This window comes from Micromys minutus (assembly GCF_963924665.1).
Source record: "Micromys minutus genome assembly, chromosome: 6".
NCBI classification, from domain to species: domain Eukaryota; kingdom Metazoa; phylum Chordata; class Mammalia; order Rodentia; family Muridae; genus Micromys; species Micromys minutus.
The window spans coordinates 9,769,124-9,793,047 of record NC_137975.1 but is presented as its reverse complement, the minus strand read 5'-3'; the positions used below and the strand labels follow the sequence as shown (position 1 = coordinate 9,793,047).

General features: G+C 37.8%; 1 protein-coding gene across 1 annotated transcript in view; it reads right to left on the bottom strand.

Moving 5' to 3' along the window:
• Positions 1 to 20,551: 20,551 nt before the first annotated feature.
• Positions 20,552 to 23,924, bottom strand: part of LOC308421694 (contactin-associated protein like 5-1-like) — a gene marked incomplete at both ends in the record, with an annotated part of 497,826 nt that continues 494,453 nt past the window's right edge. Inside the window, 2 exons of the mRNA XM_080918133.1 lie at positions 20,552 to 20,745; positions 23,273 to 23,344. Coding sequence (XP_080774259.1) covers positions 20,552 to 20,745; positions 23,273 to 23,344 — 266 coding nt within the window. The remainder of the gene's footprint in view (positions 20,746 to 23,272; positions 23,345 to 23,924) is intronic.

The window sequence follows — 23,924 nt, the reverse complement described above, 5'->3', positions numbered from 1 at the left end:
CAAGACTGGACTTCTGTAAACAGTTTAATTAAAAACTATATTTAAAACCATGAAAATATTGAATTTTGAAGCAGGCGGTAATTTGAATATGCTGGGTCCAGAGAGTGGCACCTTTAGAAGGTGTGACCTTGCTGGAGCATGTGTGGTCTTGGTCTAGAAAGTGTGTCACTGGGGTTGGACTTTAAGAGGCTCCTCCTAGCTTCTTGACGACAGTCTCCTCCTGGCTTCTTTGGGATGAAAATATAGAACTCTCAGCTCCTTCTGGAGTTTGCCATGCTCCCATCTATATGATAATGGACTAAACTTATAAGCCAACCCCAATTAAGTCTTATCTTTTATAAGATTTGCCATGGCCATGATGTCTGTTCACAGCAGTAAAACCCTAAAATTTTGCATTTTATATTTTTGAGCTAGGAATATTTAACATGCAGTCATCTTATAAAGTATTTTTTTATGAATCCTGAAAAATGGCAAAACAGAAAGATGGCTTTTCATGTAAAATAAAGTGCTGAAGAATCTGTGCACACACGTGCATGGTACTGACATCTGTCTACTTGTCTTTGGGCAGTGGTATTGATATAACTGCATGATGATCACAATTTCTAAGGAGAAGTCAAAGCAGAAGTTGAGCATCTGTCATATAAAAATGCTCGGGTTTAAGATAAAGAATGGTTTCTTCATTCCTAGAGTGCACTTTCACCAAGCAAAAATCCACATATTAATTTGCCAATATGTTATACAAGCTTAACACACGAGGTTTCCAAGGGAAAGATACAAAGTACTTCTGGCAGGCCAATATTCTACAGTCCCAGCTTTAATACTGTCCTCATACACTTGTCCTTAGGAGGTCTTACATGAGCATTAAAAGGCTTTGACAATTTACTTTGTTCTTGTTTATCTTCTAAAGAGGTGATCTGACTCAAAAAACCACTAGTGGGAGGATTCAGTGGCAAAATTTCGACCACAGAGCAAACATGGTTTATTTGAATTAGCTGTAGCAATTTGAAGAGCTAAGTGTTGGTCTTGACTCTCCCCCCATATGACTTGTTAAAGGGCATATGTATTCATTTATTCCAAATGATGAACTGAGTCATAGATTTGAGAGAACCTATTGTTGGGATCCAGGAATCACTTTACAATCAAGAAAACCACTGGTCTCAGTCAGACAGAAATAGTTTATTGAGTATATGCCTCATGACTGATCGACCAGGACCACAGTCTAGAATTAGGAACTGAAATGTGAACATGAGTTAAGATCCTACAGGGCTTTTGAAACTTGGGATCTATAAACATCTGAGCTAAATGATTCTGCCAATCAAGATTTATGGCTAGGGGTGTTTACTTAGGAGCATGTCTTTGCTATACATTTATCCTACCCCCATTAAATGAGGTATTTAACTGTGGCAGAGGCTTGCCTTATCTAATATTCATGTCTAACTTATGTATCAGTTTGGAACTTGTCTTACCTTCATTTCTTGCTAACCAGGATATTAGTCACCTACATATATGTCTTTCTGCCAAGTAGAATGTTAGTTCCCAAGGAGCTCTAGAGAACTTAAACTTTACTGGAACTTGACTCAAAATTGAAGTGTCATTTTAAGTAGTTTCTAATATTTCTTCATGTCAGGGTATACTCCAGTGTCAGCTTATAAAAGCAAATAAGACAGAAGCTTATATACAAGTCCAGGATGTGCTGCTGAGTGATTATTTTGGGTATACTTTACAGTTGGTAATTATACAAAGCAGTTTTACTGACTTTTATTGTGATTGGTTTCCAAGTGAACAGAACATAAACTAATATGTAAGTGATTTGGCATTAGAAAGTTTCTGGCAAGCCCTGAAACATATGAGGAAGTTTTCTTATAACAGCAGGTGAGCTAGGTAACAATTACCTAGGCCTTACTATTTTACCTAGACCTTAACATTTTACCTATACGTTAGAATTCCATCTAGGTCATAACATTTTACATAGGCCTTAATACCTGCCTATATATATATATATATGGAGATGGAGACAGAGATAGATATAGATATATAGACATAGATATAGATATAGATATAGATATAGATATAGATAGATATAGATATAGATATAGAAACTACTAACAAACAAGCTTCAAATTGAATCCAAGCATCTGTGATTTAAAGACTTCATTATTTAGGAAATTGCTTTTCTCAGGCTAGAAGAATTTATTTGCAAATTAAAAATGTTTTCTTTCCTGTGCAGCTGTAAAGCACAGATCAATTATTGTGCTTCACTTTTTCTCAGTTTGTGTGTGAGTGTGTGTGTGTGTGTGTGTGTGTGTGTGTGTGTGTGTGTGTCTGTGTGTGAATTCTAGAAGTCAAATTTTAGCCTTAGTGTCATTTCTCAGAAGTCACATAGACCTTGTTTTATTGAGGTCTGGTCTCTCACTGGCCTAGACAGGCCATCTGACCATAAGAATCAACTTGTCTCTGACTACATGGCACTAGGATTTTAACAGCATGACATTCTGCCTAGTTTTTTTTTTTTTTTTTTTTTTCTTTCTTTCTTTAAACAGGGATTGAACTCAGGTGCTCATGCTTTTATAGAAGGTACTTTATGGGTTCAGTCATCTCCCCAGACTTGTAGTAAACTATTACAGCACATCAGTGATAATATTTGGCTCATTTTAGAACTCTTTACCCTCATGCTAAAGTGTAGAAAACAAAGTTCATTATTTTAAGAGTTCAGTTCAGTGATATATATCATTGTTTTACAGCTATCTCCTGATTCTGGAATGTTTGTTCCTCTTTCCAAACTGAACATCTGTGCCTATCAAACAGGTAATAACTCTTTATTCTCCCTTCCATGAAGCCTCAAGAAAATGCCCTTGTAGTCTGTTCCCCTGACTTTCACTATTCTGTATCAGAAAAGTAGAACAAGTCTGCTTAACAAAAGACAAAAACTAACATGAGCTCTGGAAGACAAGCACAAGATGTGAGAGTTTCTAAACCAAACAATGAGCAAAGAAGGCTGCTGCACTTTCTTTTGAAGAGCTGTACTTATCTACTTTCAGTCAAAAGTGTTCCTACTCTCCTCTGGTGAAAGAAAGATAGACTCTCAGACAGACTTGTACCCTCAAAGGCCCCTTAGAGCAGTCAAAGTTCTTGGGAAACCACAAGTGAAAAAGATTTTCTTTTCTGACTGGTCAGCACTGCCATGAGTGCTCAGGTTTCCTCATGCAACATAGATTCAGCATTCAAGGAGAGATCTGGCTCTCTGAAGCATGACATTGAGATGTCAGAGACTTGTGACCCAGCTGCTGCTCTAGGAGCTTTATACTTCATCACTAGCACAGAAGAACTGCTCCTGTGGTAGCAGGTACCTGATCAAGGTGTGACCCAGGAAATATCTTCTTCATGACCCACCATGAATAATATCATAATAAGTGGTTAGTGAGGAACTAAAAGTTTGTCTCCTCCACAAATCTTTACATTGAAATGCTAAATAAGGAAATTCCATTGGAAAATGGATTCTGCAATTTCATGTGGTCCCATTTGGTGATTCTTGATCTTAGAGCATAAGCCATTTATCTTAGAGCATAAGCTCAGGAAATTTTCCCCTGTGCCTATGTGTTCTAAGTTCTTCCCCACTTTCTCTTTCTTTAGTTTCAGTATGCCTGGTTATGTGGAGGTCTTTGTTCCACTTGGACTGAGCTTTGTATAAAGAGATAAGAAATTGATTTGCATTCTTAGGTATGCTGACTGCCCATTGCACCAGCACCATTTGTTGAAGATCTATCCTTTTTCCATTGAATAGTTTTAGCTCCTTTGTCAACGATCAAGTGACCATAGGTGTGTGGGTTCATTTGTGGGTCCTCAATTCTGATCCATTGATCTACCTGCCTGTCTCAGTACCAATACCATGCAGGTTTTTTGTTTTGTTTTGTTTTAAATCATTATTGTTCTGTAATACAGCTTGAGGTTAGGGATGGTGATTTCCATGGAAGGATTTTCTTTTTTATTGCTGAGAATTGAATTTTGGAATTTTGATGGGGATTGCATTGAGTCTATAGATTGCTTTTGGCAAGATGGCTATTTTTACTATGTTGATCTTCTAATCTATGAGCATAAGCATAGGCGATCTTTCCTTCTCCCTAGATCTTCAGTTTCATTCTTCAGAGATTTGAAGTTCTTGTCATAAAAAAAAAAATCTTTTATTTTCTTGGTAAGGGTCACCAGGAGGTGTTTCATATTGTTTGTGACTATTGTGAAAGGTGTAATTTCCCTATTTTTTTCTCAGCCTGTTTATCCTTTGAGTAGAGGAAGGCTACTGATTTGTTTGAGGTAATTTTATATCCACCCACTTTGCTGAAGTTGTTTAGCAGCTGCAGCAGTTCTCTAGTTAAATTTTAGGGGTCACTTGAGTATCCTCTCATATCATCTGCAAATAGTAATATTTTCACTTCTTTTTTGATTTGTATCCTTTTGACTTCCTTTTTCTGTCTAATTGCTCTGGCTAGTACTTCCAGTACTATGTTGGATAGGTAGGGGGAGAGTGGGCAGCCTTGTCTATTCCCTAATTTTATTGGGATTGCTTCAAGTTTCTCACCATCTAGTTTGATCTTGACTACTGGTTTTCTGTATATTGCTTTACTATATTTAGTTATGGACCTTGGATTCCTGATCCTTTCAAGACTTTTAACGTGAATGGGTGTTGAATTTTTGTCAAATGCTTTCTCGGTATATAAAGAGATGATTATGTGTTTTTTTTTTTCCCTTTGAGTTTGTTTATATCGTGGACAACATTGATAGATTTCCATATATTCAACCATTCTTTCATCCCTGGGATGAAGTCTACTTGATCATGGTGAATCATTATTTTGATGTTCTTGTATTTGGTTTGTAAGAATTTTGTTGAGTATTTTTGCATCGATGTTTATGATGGAAATTGGTCTGAACTGGCAGCAACCAGATATAGATTCCTCCTCAGGGGGTCTACTAGAGTCATACAGATACAGTTAAGGATGCTTGCAGTTAACTATCCGACTGATCACAGGGACCCCAATGAAAGAGCTAGAGAAAAGACTGAAGGAGCTGAAAGGGTTTGCAACCTCCTGGAAAGAACAACATTATCAACCAACCAACCCCTCCAGCAATCTCAGGGAATAAAACACCAATCATTGAGCACACGTGGAGAGTCCCATGGCTCCAGCTGCATATGTAACAAGGGATAGCATTGTCTGTCATCAGTGGAGAAGAGGACTTTTTTCCAGTGATGGCATATTTTCACAGTGTAGGAGAATATCAAAGTACTGAAATGGAGAGGGTGACTGGAAAAAGGAGCACCTTCACGGACATGAGTGGAAAGGGAGGGGGTTAGGAGTGGGGAGAAGGGAGATAACATTTAAAATGTAAATATAGAGAATATCCAATAAAAATTAAATTAGAAAAAGAAATAAATGTAGAAATGTTTAAAACAATAAAACAAATAAAATGAATTCTGCACAGAAGCAATTGTACATGTCTTTATTCCCAGCAGTCAGGTGACAGAGGAAAGCAGATCTCTGTAATTTTAAGGCCAGCCTTTTCTGAGTTTTCCAGCTAGGACAGGGCAAAGCACACACACACACACACACACACACACACACACACACACACACACACATGCGCACACACACACACACACACACACACACACAGACACACACACACACATGCACACGCACACACACAAAGATTTGCACAGAGTATAAAAATGGATGTTAGAATGTGTTAGAGGAAAATCCATAAATAAAATTCATACCATCACAACCGGAGAACACTCCTCTTTTTACCATATAAGCACTATACAGGAGCATGATGCTATTGTTTTATTTTATTTTATTGGTTATTTTATTTCTGTATATATCAAATATTATCTGCCTTCCCAGTATCTCCTACTCAAATCCCCTATAACATCTACCCTCCCTCCGGGTCTATGAAAGTACTCCAACATCCAACCACCCACCCACTCCTGCCTCACCACCCTAGTATTCTACTACATTGAGACATTGAGCCTTCACAAGATCAAGGGCCTCCCATTCCACTGATGCCAGAGAAAGTCATCCTCTGCTACATATGCACCTGGAGCCATTGGTTCCTCAATATGTAAGCCTTGTTTGCTGGTTTAGTCCTTTCAAACTTTTGCAGGCAGGATGCTCTTATAGTATTGTTCTTTCTATGTGGGATTCAAATCCCTTCAGCTGCTTTAAGCCTTCTCTTAGTTCCTTCATTGGGGTACTCATGCTCATTTCAATTATTATCTGTAAGCATCTGCATCTGTAGTGATTAGGCTGTCGTCAAGCCTCTAAGGTGAAAGCTCTATCAGGCTCTGGTCAGCAAGCAATTCTTGGCATGAGCAATGGTGTCTGGGTTTGGGTTTGGTAGCTGCATATCAGATGGATCCCCCGATGGGAGAGTTTTTCCATGGCCTTACATTCACTGTCATTTCCAATCCTTGTTTCTGTATTTGCTTTACACAGGAGCAATTATGGGTTAATATTTTTAAGATGGATAGGTGGTCACATCACTCAACCAGGGGCCAATCTCAGGATATGGTCTCTACAGGTTTCTCTCTCCCCATTGTTGGGTATTTCAGCCAATGTCATTCCAGTTTGATACTGGAAACCTTTTGATTTTCTGGGATCTGGGACTTTCTGTTGGCTATCTCCAGTTCCCCATTCCCTACTGCTGCTAAACAAATCTGTTTAATTTCCTGACCCTTTGTACATCTGCTCTGTCTCCTCCCTCACTGGATGCAGTACACTTTTTCTCTCCCCAACCTTACTTCCTCTGAAGAGCCTCTCTATGACTCCACCCGTGATTATTTTGTTCCACCTTATATGTAGAACAAAAGCCTCCACACTTTGGTCCTCCTTTTCTTTGAGCTCCACATGGTTTGTGAGTTGTATCTAGTGAGCTGTTATTCACTTATCATTAAGTGTTTATCATGTGTGTTCTTTTGTGACTGGGTTACCTCACTCAGGATATTTTCTACTTATCTCCATTTGCCTGTGAATTTCATGAATTCATTGTTTTTAATAGCTGAGTAGTACTCCATTCTGTAAATGTACCACATTTTCTGTATCCATTCCACTGTTGAAGGACATCCCGGTTCTTTCCAGCTTCTGGCTATAATAAATAAGGCTACAATGAGCATGGTGGAACAGGTGTCCTTGTTATATGTTTGAGCATCTTTTGGGTATATGCCCAGGGGTGGTATAGCTGGGTCCTCACATAGTATTATGTTCAATTTTCTGAGGAATCACAAGATTGATTACCAGAGTGTTTGAACCATTTTGCAATCCCACCAACAATGGAGGACTGCTGTTACCTGAGTATTTTATCTTAGTTATTCTGGCTGGTGTGAGGTGGATTCTAAGAGTTGTTTTGATTTGCATTTCCCTGATGACTGAAGATGTTCAACATTTCTTTAGGTGCTTCTTGCCTAAATAAGAAAAGATAGATTTGAACTCCTCTAACAGTTAACCTCCAGTTGAACCAGGACCATTTGTTGAAAATGCTGTCCAATGGATGGCTTTGGATTTCTTGTCAAAGATCAGGTGACCATAGGTATGTGAGTTTAATTATGGGACTTCAGTTAGATTCCACTGATAGACTTGTTTTTCTCAGTACCAATACCATGTGTTTTTTATTACTATGGCTATGTAGTAGAGCTTGAGGTCAGGGATGGTGATTCCCATAAGTTATTTTAGTGTTGAGAATAGTTTCTGCTGTCCTGGATTTTGGTTATTCAAGATGAATTGGAGAATAGCCCTTTCTATCTTTATGAAGAACTGAGCTAGAATTTTGATGGGGATTGCATAGATTCAGTATATTGTTTCTGGCAAGATGGTCATTCATACTATGTTAATCCTGCCAATCTATAACCATGGGGTATATTTCCAACTTCTGACGTCTTCTCCATTTTCTTTCTTCAGAGACTTGAAGTTTTTCTCATACAGATTTTTTACTTACTTGGTTAGAATTATGCCAAAATATTATATATTTTTATGAGTACTGTGAATGCTGTCATTTCCATAATTTCTTTCTAAGCCCTTTATCCTTTGAATAGAGAAAGGCTACTTATTTGTTTAAGGTAACTTTATATCCAACCACTTTGCTAAAGTTGTTTATCAGCTGAATGAGTTTTCTGCTAGAATTCTTTGTGTCAGTTAAGTAAACAATCATATCTGGAAATAGTGATATATTAAAATTTTCCTCTCTCATTTTTATTCCTTTGATCTCCTTTTGTATTCTAGTTGACCTGGCCTGAAATTAGAGTACTATGTTGATTAAATAGTCTCTGACTGGATCTTACCTCTCCTGTGAGCCTGGGAGTATGTGAGCTTACGTGTGTCAGTACTTTGTGGGTACATGCTATCTCTTGGAGGGTTTGGTGTTTGGGGAGCTGTTGCAAGGGTCAGTTCTAGGGCACAAATGGAAACCCAAAGGATTGTGTATCTGGCTGCTTAGTGGATCCTTGTTAGCTTGGTTTCTGGGTGGGTCCAACATGGGCCTAGTATTGGTCCACTTGTAGGGATCTCACCTATGATCTTAGGTGTGTCTGCACTTCCAGTGGGAAAAGCTATCCCCAGGTGGGATTGGAGTATGGAGAGCTGTGGCACAAAATCAGCTCTGGGCCACAGATGGAAACCAGATGGTTCGTGTCCTTGGATGCTCCTGTTTTGTTTAATTTCATCTTTAAATTATAGTCTAATATAGTAGAGGCTGCCTGTAAACTTTCTATATAGTCAAGGGTGACTCTGAACTCCTGATTCTCTACCTCCTGAGGACTGGGATTAAAGGTGTGCAACACCACATCTCTTTTTAAAATGTGATGACTAACCAGGGCATTGTGTACTGCATATGGGGCAAAGGCTCATTCTTGTTAGTTTGATAAAAGTTTGTTCATCCTGGAACCCTTGCATTTTGGACTGCTAGAATCCAGAACTATGAAAAAAAATAACAACAACAGCAGCAACAGACATTTTTGATTCATAAACTAATCAGAAAAAGATGGCAGTCAACTTATAAAAACACATTACAGTACTATTGGACTTTGAAATTTGAAAGTAGTCTTTGCTCTCCCACTATATGTCTGTTCCTATTACAGTAGTAAATCTCAACTTTTGGGTCAGGACCCTTTGGTGGTAGTATATCAAATATTCCTTATCAGGTATTTACATTATGATTCATAGCAACAGATACTTAGAAATATATTTTTGACTGGACTCACTACAACATAAGGTGTTAAAAAGGATATTACAGAGTTGTGACATTTGAAATGTCAAGGACTACTAGATTAAGCAAATTCTTTAAGGCAGCTTGTGAGAGCAATACCCTGTTATAATATTAAATGCATGGTTCTTTTTTTTTTTTTTTGATACTCTCTGTATTTACATTTGAAATGTAATTCCTCTCCCACATGCTACTCCCCTCCCCACTCCCCTTCTACTTGTCTTCACTGAGGTAGACTCTCTCCTAATCACCCTCTCCACTACATTGCCTTGGCATTTTCCTACATTGGGAAAATGTGCCCTCCCTGGACCAAAGGCCTCTTCTCACATTATTGCCAGACACTACTATCTTCAGCTGCATATGCAACTGGAGCAATAGGTCTCCAATGTGTGCTCAGTGGTTGGTGTTTCAGTCCATGGGAGTTGTAGAGGGTTTATTTGTTTGATAATGTTGTTCTTCCTGTAAGGTTGTAACCCCTTTTTAGCTCCTTCAGTTCTTTCCTTAGCACCTTCATTAGGGAACCATGTTCAGCCCGATGCTTAGCTGCAAGCATGCTCAGCTTTATCTCTATGATTCTGGCAGAGCCCATGAGATGGCATCTCAACCTGGTTCCTGCCAGTAACAATTTCTTGGCATCAGCAATAGTGCTTGGGTTTAGTGGCTGTATGCGGAGTAGATCCCTTGGTGAAGCAACTTCTGAACAATTTTTTCTCTAATCCCTGTTTCTCTATTTGACCTTACATTTTCTTCCATTAGTGTTTTGTGTTCCTTCTCAGAAGGACTGAGGCAGCTCCATTTTGGCCTTCCTTCTTTTTGAACTTCTTAAGGTTTGTGAATTGTTTCTTCGGTATTCAGACCTTTATCAGTGAGTGAATACCATGTGTGTTCTTTTGTGACTGGGTTACTTTACTCAGGATGAGAGTCTCTAGTTCCATCCATTTGGTTAAGAATTTCATAAAATCATTATTTCTAATAGCTGACTAATAATACTCTATTGTGTAAATGAACCACAATTTCTGTATCCATTCCTCTGTTGAAATACATCAGCATTCTTTCTAGCTTCTGGCTATATAAACAAGGCTGCTATGAATGTAGTAGAGCATGGGTCCTTGTTATATCTTGGAGCATCTTTGGGGTATATGCCCAAGAGTAGAATGCCTAGGTCTTCATGTAGTACTACGTCCAATTTTCTGAGGAATTGCCAGACTGATATCCAGAGTAGATGTACCAACTTACAACCCCACCAACAGTTGAAGGAGTGTTCCTCTTTCTCCCAGCACCTTGCCAGCATCTGCTGACATCTGAGGATTTAATCTTAGCTTTTCTGACTGGTGTGAGGTAAAATCTCAGGATTTTTTTGATTTACATTTCACTGATGACTATGGATGTTGAGCATTTATTTAGGTTCTTCTCAGCCATTTGATATTCTTTAGTTGACAATTCTTTGTTTAGTTCTCTACTCCATTTTTTAATAGTATTGTTTGATTCTCTAGGATATAATTTCTTGAGTTCTTTATATATATTGGATATTAGTCCCTTATCAGATGTAGGATTGGTAAAGAAAAGTTTGCAATCTGTTGGCTGCTGTTTTGTGTATTTTTGACAATGTCCTTAGCCTTACAGAAACTTTGCAATTTTATGAGATCCCATTTTGTGATTCTTGATCTTGGAGTACAAGCCAGTGGTGTTCTTTCTGTTCAGGAAAATGTCCCTGGTGCCTAGGTGTTCTAAGTTCTTCCCCACTTTCTCTTCTAATAGTTTCATTGTACTTGGTTTTATGTGGAGGTCTTTGATCTACTGGAGTTGAGGTTTGTACAAGGAAATAAGAAAGGATGAATTTGTATTCTTCTTCAAGCTGACTGTCATTTGAACCAACTCCATTTGTTGAAGAGGCTATCCTTTTTCCATTGAATATTTTCAGCTGCTTTGTTAATGATTAAGTGATCCATGGTGTGTCTTCAATTCTGGGTCTTCAATTCTGTTCCATTGATCTTCCTGCCTATCTCTATAACAAAACCATGTGGTTTTTATCACAATTGCTTTGAGGTCAGGAATGGTAATTCCCTGAGAAATTCTTTCATTGCTGAGAGTATATTTTGCTATCCTAGGTTTTTTGTTATTCCAGATAAATTGGCAAATTGTTTTTTCCAACTTTATGAATAGTTGAATTGGAATTTTGATGAAGATTGCATTGAATCTGTAGTTTGATTTTGGTAAGATGGCCATTTTTACAATGTTGATCCTTCCAATCCATGAGCATGGGAAATATTTTGATCTTCTGAGACTTTGTTCAATTTCCTTCTTCAGAGATTTAAAGATCTTGTTATACATATATTTCACTTGCTTGGTTAGAGTCACACCAAGTTATTTCACATTGTTTGTGACTATTGCAAAGTTTTCTTTTCTCTAATTTCTTTCTCAGCATACTTGTTTTTTGAGTAGATGAAAGCTAGTGATTTGTTTTAGTTAACTTTATATCCAGCCATTTGCTGAAGTTGTTTATCAACTGCAGCAGTTCTCTGGTGGAATTTTTGCAGACATTTAAGTATACTCTCATATCATCTGCAAATAATGATATTTTGATTCCTTATTTTCAGACATGCAACCCTTTGACTTCCTTTTGTTGTCTAATTGCTCTGGCCAGGATTTCCAGTGCTATATTGAATAGGTAGGGGGAGAGTGGGAAGCCTTGTATAGTCCCTGATATTATTGGGATTGCTTCAAGTTTCTTACTATTTAGTTTGATGTTGGCTGCTGCTCGTCTATATGTTGCTCTTACTATGTTTATGGCCTTGGATTCCTGATATTTTCATAACTTTTAATGTAAAGGGATATTGAATTTTGTCAAATGCTTTCTCAGTCTCTAGTGAGATTATCATGTGTTTTTTTTTCCTTTGAGTTTGTTTATATGGTGAATTACCTTGATTCCTTAAGCACAATACCTGACATTTCATTCTATTTTTCATTCACATGTACACATGTGAGCCTGTATACATATGGTCACATAAGTTCTGTAGTATTCATTCCTTTCAGCACACCCAAACTTTATTCTTGCTATTTTCTTTATTATGTTTCTAATAAGGATCCTCAGTATTTTTAATAAAATGTGAAATATAGCACACTTCCCAAAAATAATAGCCTATGTTCTTCTCCCGACTACAAATACAACACAAATTCTTTTCCTACTCATTTTCTGTGTAATAAAAAAAAATCTTCAGTCTTCAGATCTAATTTTCTCCCATATTTTCCTGCATTCCATGAGCAAATCTCACTTACTTCTTCTGTACACATATACACTTGGAATCTTCCCAATTCCTGTTGTTCTAGTGTTGTATTCTTTCCAAGTTTTAACTCTTTCTTCTTCATACCTTCCCTCATGTACTCTGTAATTCATCATGGACTAAGAAGATTAAGGATTACCTAAATGTCTTGTCTGCCAGACTCATTCCACTATAGGGAGTTTGCTTTTTTGTTTGTTTGTTTTGTTTGAATGAGACAGTCTTGTGTAACTCAGGCTGGACTTAATTTCAACATGACCTAGTGTTAGCATTCCTTGTAGGCTCCACCCCACAGTTATTGGGCAACATCTCATTATAAAAGGGGTTCCTTCTCACTAGCTTACTCGTTTACCATATCATCTTACTTTCTTACCCTCTCTGTTGCTTCTCTCTACTTTCACGCCCCCCCCATCCCCATGTGTTCCAGGCTGGTCTCTCCTCTATTCTCCTTCATCCCCTCTGTCTCCCCCCTCCCTTTCTCTATTTCTACTTCTCGCTCAACTCCCCTTTTCATGCTCTAAATAAACTCTATTTTATTCCATACTTTATTCTTCATATGTCTAGTTCCTTACATGTAATAGATATCTCAGCATGGGCCCCTTTTACCTCATCATACTTGGCTCTATCAAAAATATCCTGCCTAATTTCTTCTACATAAACACAACATCTTGGACCTTTGATTATCTTTCTTTTCCTTCCTAAGGAATATTGGAAATGTATGTGTGTACCACCATACTCTGTTTACATGAGGTTGAGGATCAAACCCAAGGTTGTTGTACATACTATAAGGCTCTTTAAGAACTGAATTACATCCTCAGCCCAGTAAATCATATTTAGATTTTATTATTAAGTCTATGTCTACCAGATGCCTCATAAACCCAAATCTAAATAAACACTATAGGATGACAAATCTACTTTGTAACCATGTACTTCTGCCCTTTCAAACTTAGAGCTATTGTGAAGTAATAGGCTTCCAGAAGATGGGAGTGAGACAGAAAGTATGGGTGCTATGAGTGGTAAGTACTGAGGGTCAACAAGGCTAACATTCTTTGTGAGATGCTGAAATCAGGACGATTCAAGAACCCTTTAACCAAATTAGTCAGCTTACTCACGTGCACTTTTGTTCTTTACATGAACTTTGAAATAAGTCAGTTAAACATCAGAGAGCCCCAGACAGTACTTTGAGCCACACTGAAATCAATAAACCCCGGGAGTAGAAATTTTATGTTTTTTTTATGGGTTGTCTTAGCTAGGAGATAATGAACTAAGAAATCAAAGTGGGCACTCAGGGATTAATTACTTGACTCCTCATTAAACAAAGAATAACACAGCAAGGCATATTTGTATTCTACACAAAAGATACAAAATTCTCTCTTTATTAAATATACAATATTTACAGGTAAGTCTTTCTTCTATACAGCACAAAAACCAAAGAAAATAAAGAAATCCAAGGCTAACATTTACTTTCTCCATACACTGAATTAAGACATGGTCTACAAAACAAACTTGAGATGTGGCAACATAAGATTGGACTAACGATTGTGTTACAGAAACAAAAACCATAATATCCAAAGAAATGTGGTGTCTCCAGCTAATCCCAAAGGAAATGGTCTGTTTGGCCTCTGTTGAGCTTTTATCAAAAGAGAGTCTGACATTTATTTGGACAAGTTTCTTCTATACGATGTTATTTACTTTCTGAAAGTAATCTTCCTGACCCCTCATTTTTCTAAAGAAAATCCTGAAAATACCAGAAAATAACTAATTTCTCACATGAAATCAACACGGTAATTCATTGTTTTAGGGATTTGGTAATTTCCTGAACCAAGTATGAACTATTGCCTACTTTATTAGGTATAGTTAGAATGTGTTATGTATCTTCATTTCCTTGTGTTCTACTTTTCCACCATAGGCTCTCAGGCAGTGGAAAATGTCTGTTAAAGATAATTAATATACGCTTTTGGGAAACCTTCCCATTGCCACATTTGGGAGAAAAATTATTCCCGTTGACCTTCACCAAATGCAAAGTCCTCCTTATGTTACTACTATACCAATTTAAGCAAGGTATGCTTATTTACCTTTTGCTTTTTTGAGAGTATGTGAGATTATGTAAGCCCAGGAAGATTATACCTGCTCTTACTGACATCCAAGAGAAGAGATTAGGCTAGTACTTCAGATATGTCTATGGGATATGGCTGACTATAATGTAAAAGTATGACTAGTCAGAGGTCCATCCACTTAATCCTATAACATTTCAATGAAAATGTTTCCTTCTGGGGCACTCATTCAAGGAGGCGTCAGGGTGACAGAGTCCTGCTCTGCTTACCCAGTGTGGTTTTTCATGTCCTCTGAGATATACTGCTGGGATCTGAAGCATGGCACAGTATAATGCTAATTGAATTATGACTAGGTCATAATCACTGGCCCATATTAGCTTTATCATAACTTGGAACTAGCCTCCTAATTTTAGTCTGCTATTTTATGTGGGCTTTACCTGAGTACTAAAGAGCATCAAAGGAAGATTTCTTACAGAGTGTCAGGAGATTGCTGCCTGAAGTATACACTGTAGTCCATGGAGAGTGATATACCTTCATCATTATTATTATTTGTGAGAAAATGGCATGTCCAAAGAAGGGGGAAGAAGGACAACTAAACTGACTCCAATGTTTCCTTACTTCCATCTATGGAGCATTTGATTAAGGGCAATGAACCTGAGGATCTTGATCATAGTTTATTTTACTAAAATCTGCCATTAGGGTGCTTACCCTGGGCAGATAAAATAATAGTGGTGATAATTCCAAAGCATTCCTGAACTATACTTATGAAACATAAAGCTTGAATATTACTGGGGTAGGGTGACATACCATGTGAAAATGAGTAAACTAATTTTCATTCATGCTCTTTTCTATTGTCTGTTCCCTAAGCTGTAAGACAAATGTGTGAAGGAAACTCATGAGCCAGGGAAATGTGAAGAGCCATCCTCGATTCATGGTGGAAGCTTTGGTATCCTTCCCCTCCTGCAGCCATTACTTGTTCCATGAATACTCTTTCTCCTTGAAAAGAATATAATAAGTCCACTCTAATACAAATGCCCACTGATACTTAAGCCTTTCTCATGTCCACCTAATCATTTGTAGACAATCACATTACATGTGACAGAGGACTAGCATACAAACTTCACTGTTTCACTACAAAATGTACTTCTTGTTCTTCTACAGAGTACCTTATTGCAAAATAAGAGGGGAGACTCACCCAAAAATAGCAAAAGCAATTATTACCATCCCATATGAAGTATTTAAAGATGTTTCAACACAAAGTCATAATACTACTCTCTGTAGAAAGTAGGTATGGATATAGTTTTTTGCATACTATTTAAGGAACTGTCTTGTCAATTCTCTCTCTCTCTCTCTCTCTCTCTCTCTCTCTCTCTCTCAGTCAAATGTGTCTATGTATGTATGTGTGTGTGTGTGTGTGTGTGTGTGTGTGTGTGTGTGTATGTTGTACATTCTCCTTTTTTAGGTGAATCAAATATTTTGAATTTATGAATACAGAGATGAGAAAGAACAACAACTATTCTTAAAACAAATGACATGAGAAAGGCTGCCGGTGAAAACAGTGATGGGTTAAAAAAGTCTCAATAACTTATATAGAGAAGTAATTTGTATTAACTCAGAGTCTTTAAAAAAAATCCCCATTTCCCATGAGAGACATGAAAGGAACACTCAGTCATACTTCATGAAATGCAGCATGGTTGCATTTTCCTGTACCACCTTTCTATTATCTTATTTTTGCACTTACAGGTACAATATTCCATATTTATTTATTTAACTACTCAAGGACAGTTGAGAATGTGCTTACCTAAGCAATGGATTTAGGAACAATGAATGGTAGAGCTTTATAGGTGTCTGTGAATCTATTATGCAACTGTTGTTGTAATATGGTTGATTGATTGCACCTTTGGACAATTCAAAAGAATGAAGCAGTTGGTAGACAAAAAAAAAAAAAAAAAAAAAAAAAAAAAAAAAAAAAAAAAAAAACTAAATTATAGATTCAAAGATTAGTGCCCATGTCCATGGATCATATTTGGATGTTCTGAATGTTCCCTCTTAGTGTGAGTCTTCCATTTGAGATGCTATGATATGGAGAGAGAACATTTATTACATCCAGATCTCAAAAGAGCCACATGGGACACTTAGAAGGACAGATCATCCATAATTATTTATTCAGCAGAAAACTTCTAGCTCTCACAGTCTCACATAAATATAGTAAAATGTTGTATTAGAGCACAGTGGTCAGAGTTGAAAATTCTTAGACTATGAACCAAATTAAAGGATATCTAAAAGAGCTAGAGCATGAGTAAATATCCACAGTAGAAGGGAAAGCAGAATGGGCAGGATAAGGAACTGCTCTTTTTTGTCTGCTGTTTTTATGTGAGTCTGACACATTCAGAAGCATATATTTGGAAGTATTTGGAAGGCTTTAACAATGACAAAATTTAAGCATTTTTTTTCAAATGTATCTAATACAGGCAAAGGTGATGGTCCACACCTTGGCAGACTCAGGTATTTTTTTCTGAGTTTTGAGGTCAGTCTGATATATAATGGAGGCACAGACTAGCCAAAGATACCTAGTAAACCCTGTCTATACAAATTGTGTGATACAGGTGCCATTTGTTCTTTCTCTTTCCAAAGAATCTATTTACAATCTTTTATAAAACTTTGTCTGCATGAACAGTTACCAAGTTTAAGGAAAAGAAAGAAAGCAATCATCTCTGGTAGAATTAGTTAATAAGACACAAAATTCTAACAATTATCTAGAAACAGTTTGGTTTCCAGAAGCCTCTGGGAATGGTTTGCAAATTAAGTGTGCACAGTCCTTGCCCTGTGCTCTCTGGTGCTGTGAGTAGACTTATGTTGCTGTAACACAATTAAGTAAGTACATATACCAAATAGATCTTGCCACTAAACAACCACTGGCTCTTGCTTCTAGCTGTGATGGTCTTCCATGTAAGGAGAGTGATACTTACTAGATTTTTACCTGGTGTGTGTTGTAAGGTTTTAAGGATATTCTGATTCAGCCCTGAGACTACTTACAAAAGCGCACCAACTTGGCAAGTATCAGCCACTTTGTCCGTATTCCCAGGATTCTGGTCTGTAATGCCTGTAGATCCAAGAAGAATGCCAGTAGAAAGTGTGATGAAAGAATGGATTTGTGCATTTTCCTATATGATTATCAGCAAGTGCACATTAGTAGATAAAGAAACTATACATACTGAGGCTTGTAATTCGATTTCTATCCATCAACCTCATGTCAATATGACATGATGCTTGAGTCTAAGGATTCCAGTAAGAAAATATTCCAGTGTGAATATTCTTTCTTTACCTGTCATTTCATGTCAGATGTGCTTAGGGCTAGCCATCAGCATGACTTTCATTTCTGGTGATGGGGAATATGCACCCAAGGAAAAGGATTATTAATACAGCCTTTATAGAGACATAAAATTTAAAAGTAGACACTAGACAACAGACAAAGAAGAGGAGAAGGAAATAGAGTCTCAATGTATCTCTTTTTATTAGATTACCATTCTCCTTGTTAAAGATAGAAAAATTTTAAAGGCTATGTTTGCTAGAATTGCTTTAAAATAAATTCACTAGGACACATAAAAATATTCTAAAAGAGAAAAATTGTATGACATAATTTGTAGAAAATATTTAGGGAAGAACATATATTTAGGGACATATCTCACAGCTGTGGTCTGTGCCACATTCCCTCCTTACCTTTATAGATTTTAAGGGAAGAAAATCTATAGATGGGCAACTGGATGATGCTGCTGAGGACTTTGCAATAAACCTCTCTGTATAGGACAGTGACACACATAGGTAGGATACTTCCTAAGAGGATAGGTTGTCTATCAACTGGTAAGTACCTACTTTGCAAATCAGGTCTGCCCTGCAATGAGAATTGGTCATTAATTTCTCTTTCAAAAATCCTTCTTCCAGCATTCCCTAATGACTGAGGTATTTGGATGGTTTGTCCCTGGTCTTTTCTTGAAGGTGGCCCAAGCAGGGGAGGAAAGTTAAGAATTTGTTACCATAAATGACCAAGATTATATACCATCCACAAATTCTAGATGCCACTTTAAACTAACTATAGTGTTTGTTGTCAAAAGAACCCAAAGCTTGAGATGCTTTACTACTTTATTTAGGCACATAAGTCAAGTGCATGCAGCACTTTTGTGTACACGGGGAAGGTACAGACTGAAAATGTCAAGTGTGACACACTCTCCCATGAATTTCTTTCATCTAGAGGTGACCCCAACCAACAGCCAGTCCCTTGCCTTTTGGGAAATAAGTTGAGGAATAAACTTATCGTCTGTGTTCTAGATGATCTACCACAGTATGAATCCTACTAATCTGTACATCCATCCTCTACTGGACTGTGCTTGATTGAATAAACTGCAATAAACTTATTTGATAGTTCTCAGTTTCCTGTAGCTTTTTTCTTCTTTCGTTTTTTCAGTTTTCCTACAAGCTCTTTTAAGAAGACCTAAGCCTTTTCATGAAAGCAATTTGGCCTTTTAATTGAACTCTGTTTATGCGGAATACAAGCAACACACACACAAGTGTATACATGTCTTTACTTCAGTAGAGCAACTTCAGGAATGATATGGCTGGTGTGTTCTATTAAAGTGAAGAAGGCAGGAAGCAAGCTGAGGAGCACATACTTCCTCACATCCCCTTTGAAGCCTCATAGTATCAGGCACTATGTCCATGCCAGAAAGCATCATGGGAAGTGAGGAGCAGAGTAGCTGCTCACTATTCAGTCACTCTCTATTGCAAAGTGCTGAGGCTCTATGGAAAGGATGGTGAATGTTGGCAGGGGGCTACTTATGTTGGGGCCATTAAACTAACATAAATAATCAGCTCTGGTTACTCATCAAATGTCTCTAAACAAGCAGACAGTAGGGTCTCCCCTGAGTACTCCCCCCCCCCCCCGCAGGATGTTCTTATAGCCTGGGCCTGTCAAGTACAGTACAATAGTTTGTTCTCACAGATGCTATTCAGGGCTGCCATCCTATAAACCATGCAGACCTATAGATTCTCTCAAATAAGCTCTCAAGAGAGACAGCTCTCCCACATTTTTATGGACTCAGATTTCAGTCCTAAATAGAGAAAGGTTACAGGCAGGAGAAATGATTGGTGCCTTGTCAGATGTCACAGACTAACTAATCTCACAGATTTTTTTAGCCAAGCCTTAGGAGAGAATGTCCTGGATACTTTTTATGTAACTGACTTAAAACTCCCCACCCACCCCCAAACACACACACTATCTACCAGCTTCTGAAGCATTTCTTTGTGGCCTAAAGTCTCCCAAACTTTCTCCTCTATCACAGGGTGATAACAAATGATGCTTTCCCTGGATAGATTCCCTTCTCTTCCTACCATGTTGCTTGATTGGGCCCCAGATAAATTCACCACTTAAAGATGATCTGACACTATCTTTCTCTGACATACAAACACACACACACACACACACACACACACACACACACACACAAACACACACACACACACACACACACACACACAGACTTTTTTCCTCTAAAGCCATTATATCTAACAATATGGTATGGGGCATGAGCAGTTGTTAAAGGCAAACACCACAGAGCTCAAATCTCATGGAAGATGCCAAGATGAAGTGCCTAAGAAACTGAGGGGTGACATATTGAAAAATGGATTACAAACATAGAATGTGTATGTGTTCGTTGTGTTTCTTCCTTGTTTACAATAGTGAATCTGTGTCTCCAGTAGTCATTTTCACAATGACATATATGTCTGTGGATTACAGAAGCCACAGCTGTCTGATCTCCTGAGCTAGGTCAAGGAGAGCAGTGCTCTATGTGGATGCATGTGTGTTCTAGAAAATCAACAGTAAGTGAGAGAAAGAGAATGTCTAAATAAAAGACAGAAGAGAAAAGAGAAAATGAGAGAGAAAAGTTCACAAAGAAGAGGACAATGTGACCCTGCAGCAACTCAGATAAAATATTCCCGTTTGCACTCAGTGGGTGTGTTTTGCAAGTCATTGTCCTTTCGAAAGGAACTGTCCAAGTTCTCTGGGTATTCCTTCTCCATTCGATTGGTACGGTGTGACTGCTTATGTTGATAGAGGAAACGGATCATAATTCCGATGACACAAAAAGTAATAAATGTCACCACTGCTATGACACCTGTAAGAAAGGAAATGGAAAAGAAAACAAAATTGTCTCTGAGAAAATTCAGTCTCAACAAGGTCATATTTTGGAGGGGGGGAACACAAATGTAGCACACAACTACAAATCTACTCTGTATCCAGAATTAAAGACTTTCTCAGAAGCTCTTAATCTTCAGTTTCTATAAAACCACATAAAGCACCTTATTGATGGGGAAAGTCTGTCTTCTTTATAAGGTTATGTTGATAAGCAAAGAAGAAATATGGAGTTATAACAACAAAGAACTTGAATAGTTTCAGTGTTAGGTTTTGTTTTTGTTGTTAGGGATCAAACACAGACTTCACAAATTTTAAATTCATTAAGTTTTGCTAAGAGTTACTTGGTATAAGTACCACTCCCTTTATTCTCTGTCTCTCTATCCTTGTTTCTGATTCTCTCTCTCTCTCTCTCTCTCTCTCTCTCTCTCTCTCTCTCTCTCTCTCTCTCTGTCTCTCTCTCTCTCTCTCTCTCTCTCTCTCTCTCTCTGTGTGTGTGTGTGTGTGTGTGTGTGTGTGTGTGTGTGTGTATGTGTGTGTGTATGTGTACGTATGTTTAGTCACACATGAATGTGTAGGTGCATGGCTATCATAGGACTCATGCTTATGACAAAGACAACATTCCAGAAGTCTTGTCTTGTCCTCCACTTAGTTTTGATTCAAGGTATCTCTTTATATCTCTGCCATTTCACCATCCTAGGCTATATAAAGAGAATTTTTTTTTATTTCAAAGTAAATAAAGAAAAATTCAACCTACTCATCAACAAATACTGTGTACAAAATGATAATAAATAGCAACAAAACACTCAAAACTTGGTCATCAAAATAATTTCATTCTTAGTAAAGTATGAATATTTGCATATTTCATATTTTCTATGTTGTCTAACATTTAAAAATAGTGCCTATTTTATTGTTGGCCATTGTTCAACCTTGACCAAAATTCCTTTGTATAAATATCATTAATTATGTAAATAGATACTAGAAAGAAAAATATATAGACCTATTTTCCACTATTATTAACCTTTCTGACAATAACTAAGACCAGGTAAGTTTTTAATATATTCTAAACTCATTTTGTAACACATTACCCAAATATTTTGAAACAAGAGAAAGTAAAATATCAAAATTAATATTCTAATCTGGGTAGCAACAAATTACTCTGAAGCATAAACAGTGACTTTAATGTGGCAGATGTTGCCTCTTTTCTGCTGCTGGTTTGAATAGGTTACTGCATGCCTGCACCTGGGCAAGCTTCAGAGAATGTCCCGTGGGACTTTGGGAATCTTCCCACTCTCCAAGTGACTCAGAAAAGCTGACCAGTGAGGGAGGAAGCCCAGCCCAGTCACTCTTTATCAAGTGAAAACTTGCAGGAAGAAAAAAAATATAAAAATCTTTATCACATTTACGAATTTTAAAGAAATATCAAGTTCAACTCATATTCCTGTACAAGGCAATCAGCTCACATAGATGACTTAAGGACTTCACTATGGAAAGGCCATGCTTCTTCTCTGACATGCTACTTTGATGGAGTCTTTCCATTCCCATTCTTTTACACAAGCCCTTTCTCTTCTGCTACCACTCTCTGTTTTCCTCTGTCCTTCCCAGTGTGCTCATTCTAGGAAGGCAGTAACCATGTCTCTCATCCTGTAACTCTATTCATAGTACAGGCCTGATTCAAAGCTGGAACTAATTAAATGGGAGTGAAATGTATGACTCCTGCTGACTTGTAAAGAGCCCCATCTGGTGTGAATTCATTCATTCATCCAAGTTGCCAGAATGCAGGGGTGAGACACCTGCTAGGGTTATAAATCACCAGTGGCTTTTCATATCTCAGGGCTCTTACATCAAACCAAACATGGGAGACAGTCCATGTTGCAAGACACAGATGGAGACATCAAACTATTGCAGGCATTAGAGAAGTGGAGACAGAATGAAGAGTGGGGTAGAGTGAGGCTAGAGTCAGCTCATAAACAGTAAAGGAAGGGAAGGTATAAGGGGATGCACTATAAACAGAGCAGACATGTACTATATCAACAACCAGATGGAATGCTAGATTTGGAGCTTTGGTCATGCAGGGTTCACCTTGCTCATTAGATCTAACCCCAGTCAATAGTAAAAGAAAGCAAGGTGACAGCAGGTCTGTCCATCTGTCTGTCTCATATGACTTCTTTTCAAACATAATTTTATGGGTCTGCTTTGTTTATGCTTTAGAAGTCACAGCTGGATGCACTGAAGAAGATGCTGCCTGCCTGCCTGTGAGTAAATGCTCCAGCTGTTGGTTCAGAGCACAGCTGCCTACTGAATTCGAGGCAGAAAGAAGCCACAGAGCTCCTTGCAAGGAAGGAGTTCTGCCATGAATCGTACATCATGCATGAAGAGGTAAAGTGCTGAACAGAAAGTGCCTGATTCTAGGTGCTGGGTGATCATATGTAAGGAAGATTTCATGGAACTTTCTACAGAGAACAGAATCATAGATATTCATCTCGCTTTCCATGACACAGACAGATTACCTCCAATGACTGCCGAGTCACTTCGAACTGCATTTGTCAGCGGTTCATGCTCATCTGTTTTTCCAAAGGAATCTAGAAAGAGAAAAAGACACAAAAAGTAAACTTCACCATTAAGTTGATCACAGGGCGAGAATATGCAATGTACATCTGTGAAGTATAACAAGATTCCTTCAATGAGAGATGAACTAGCATTTGAAAGGTTCCCAAATAAATGGCATTTAAAAATGATGACCTGAGATCATTGCCAGAACCTGGATTAAAATCTAAATTCTGGAGCTCCAATTTATAATCCTAGTGAGAGTGTAGCTGGCCACATATCTAGATCATATATAGACACAGGAAACTCTGCCTATTAAGCAAGATAAAGGAGAGACCTGACTCCCAAGTCCTTGTCTTCTCACCTCCACGTTTCCAGACACGTACATATACATACTATGTAAATCTTGAAAGATGAATAAAATGCACTGTTTAAAATCCATAATATATGACTGCACTAATTTATAAGTAAGTTGTGAGATAACTCTGAGAATTGTGTCTGGCCCAAGCCCCTTCAGTCACCCCTTCAGCCTCTTGCTTTGCTGGAGAATTCCTAAGGCTGACAGCTGCCTTCTATATCAACACAGGTTCCTCTTTACCTCAATATACTCTACCT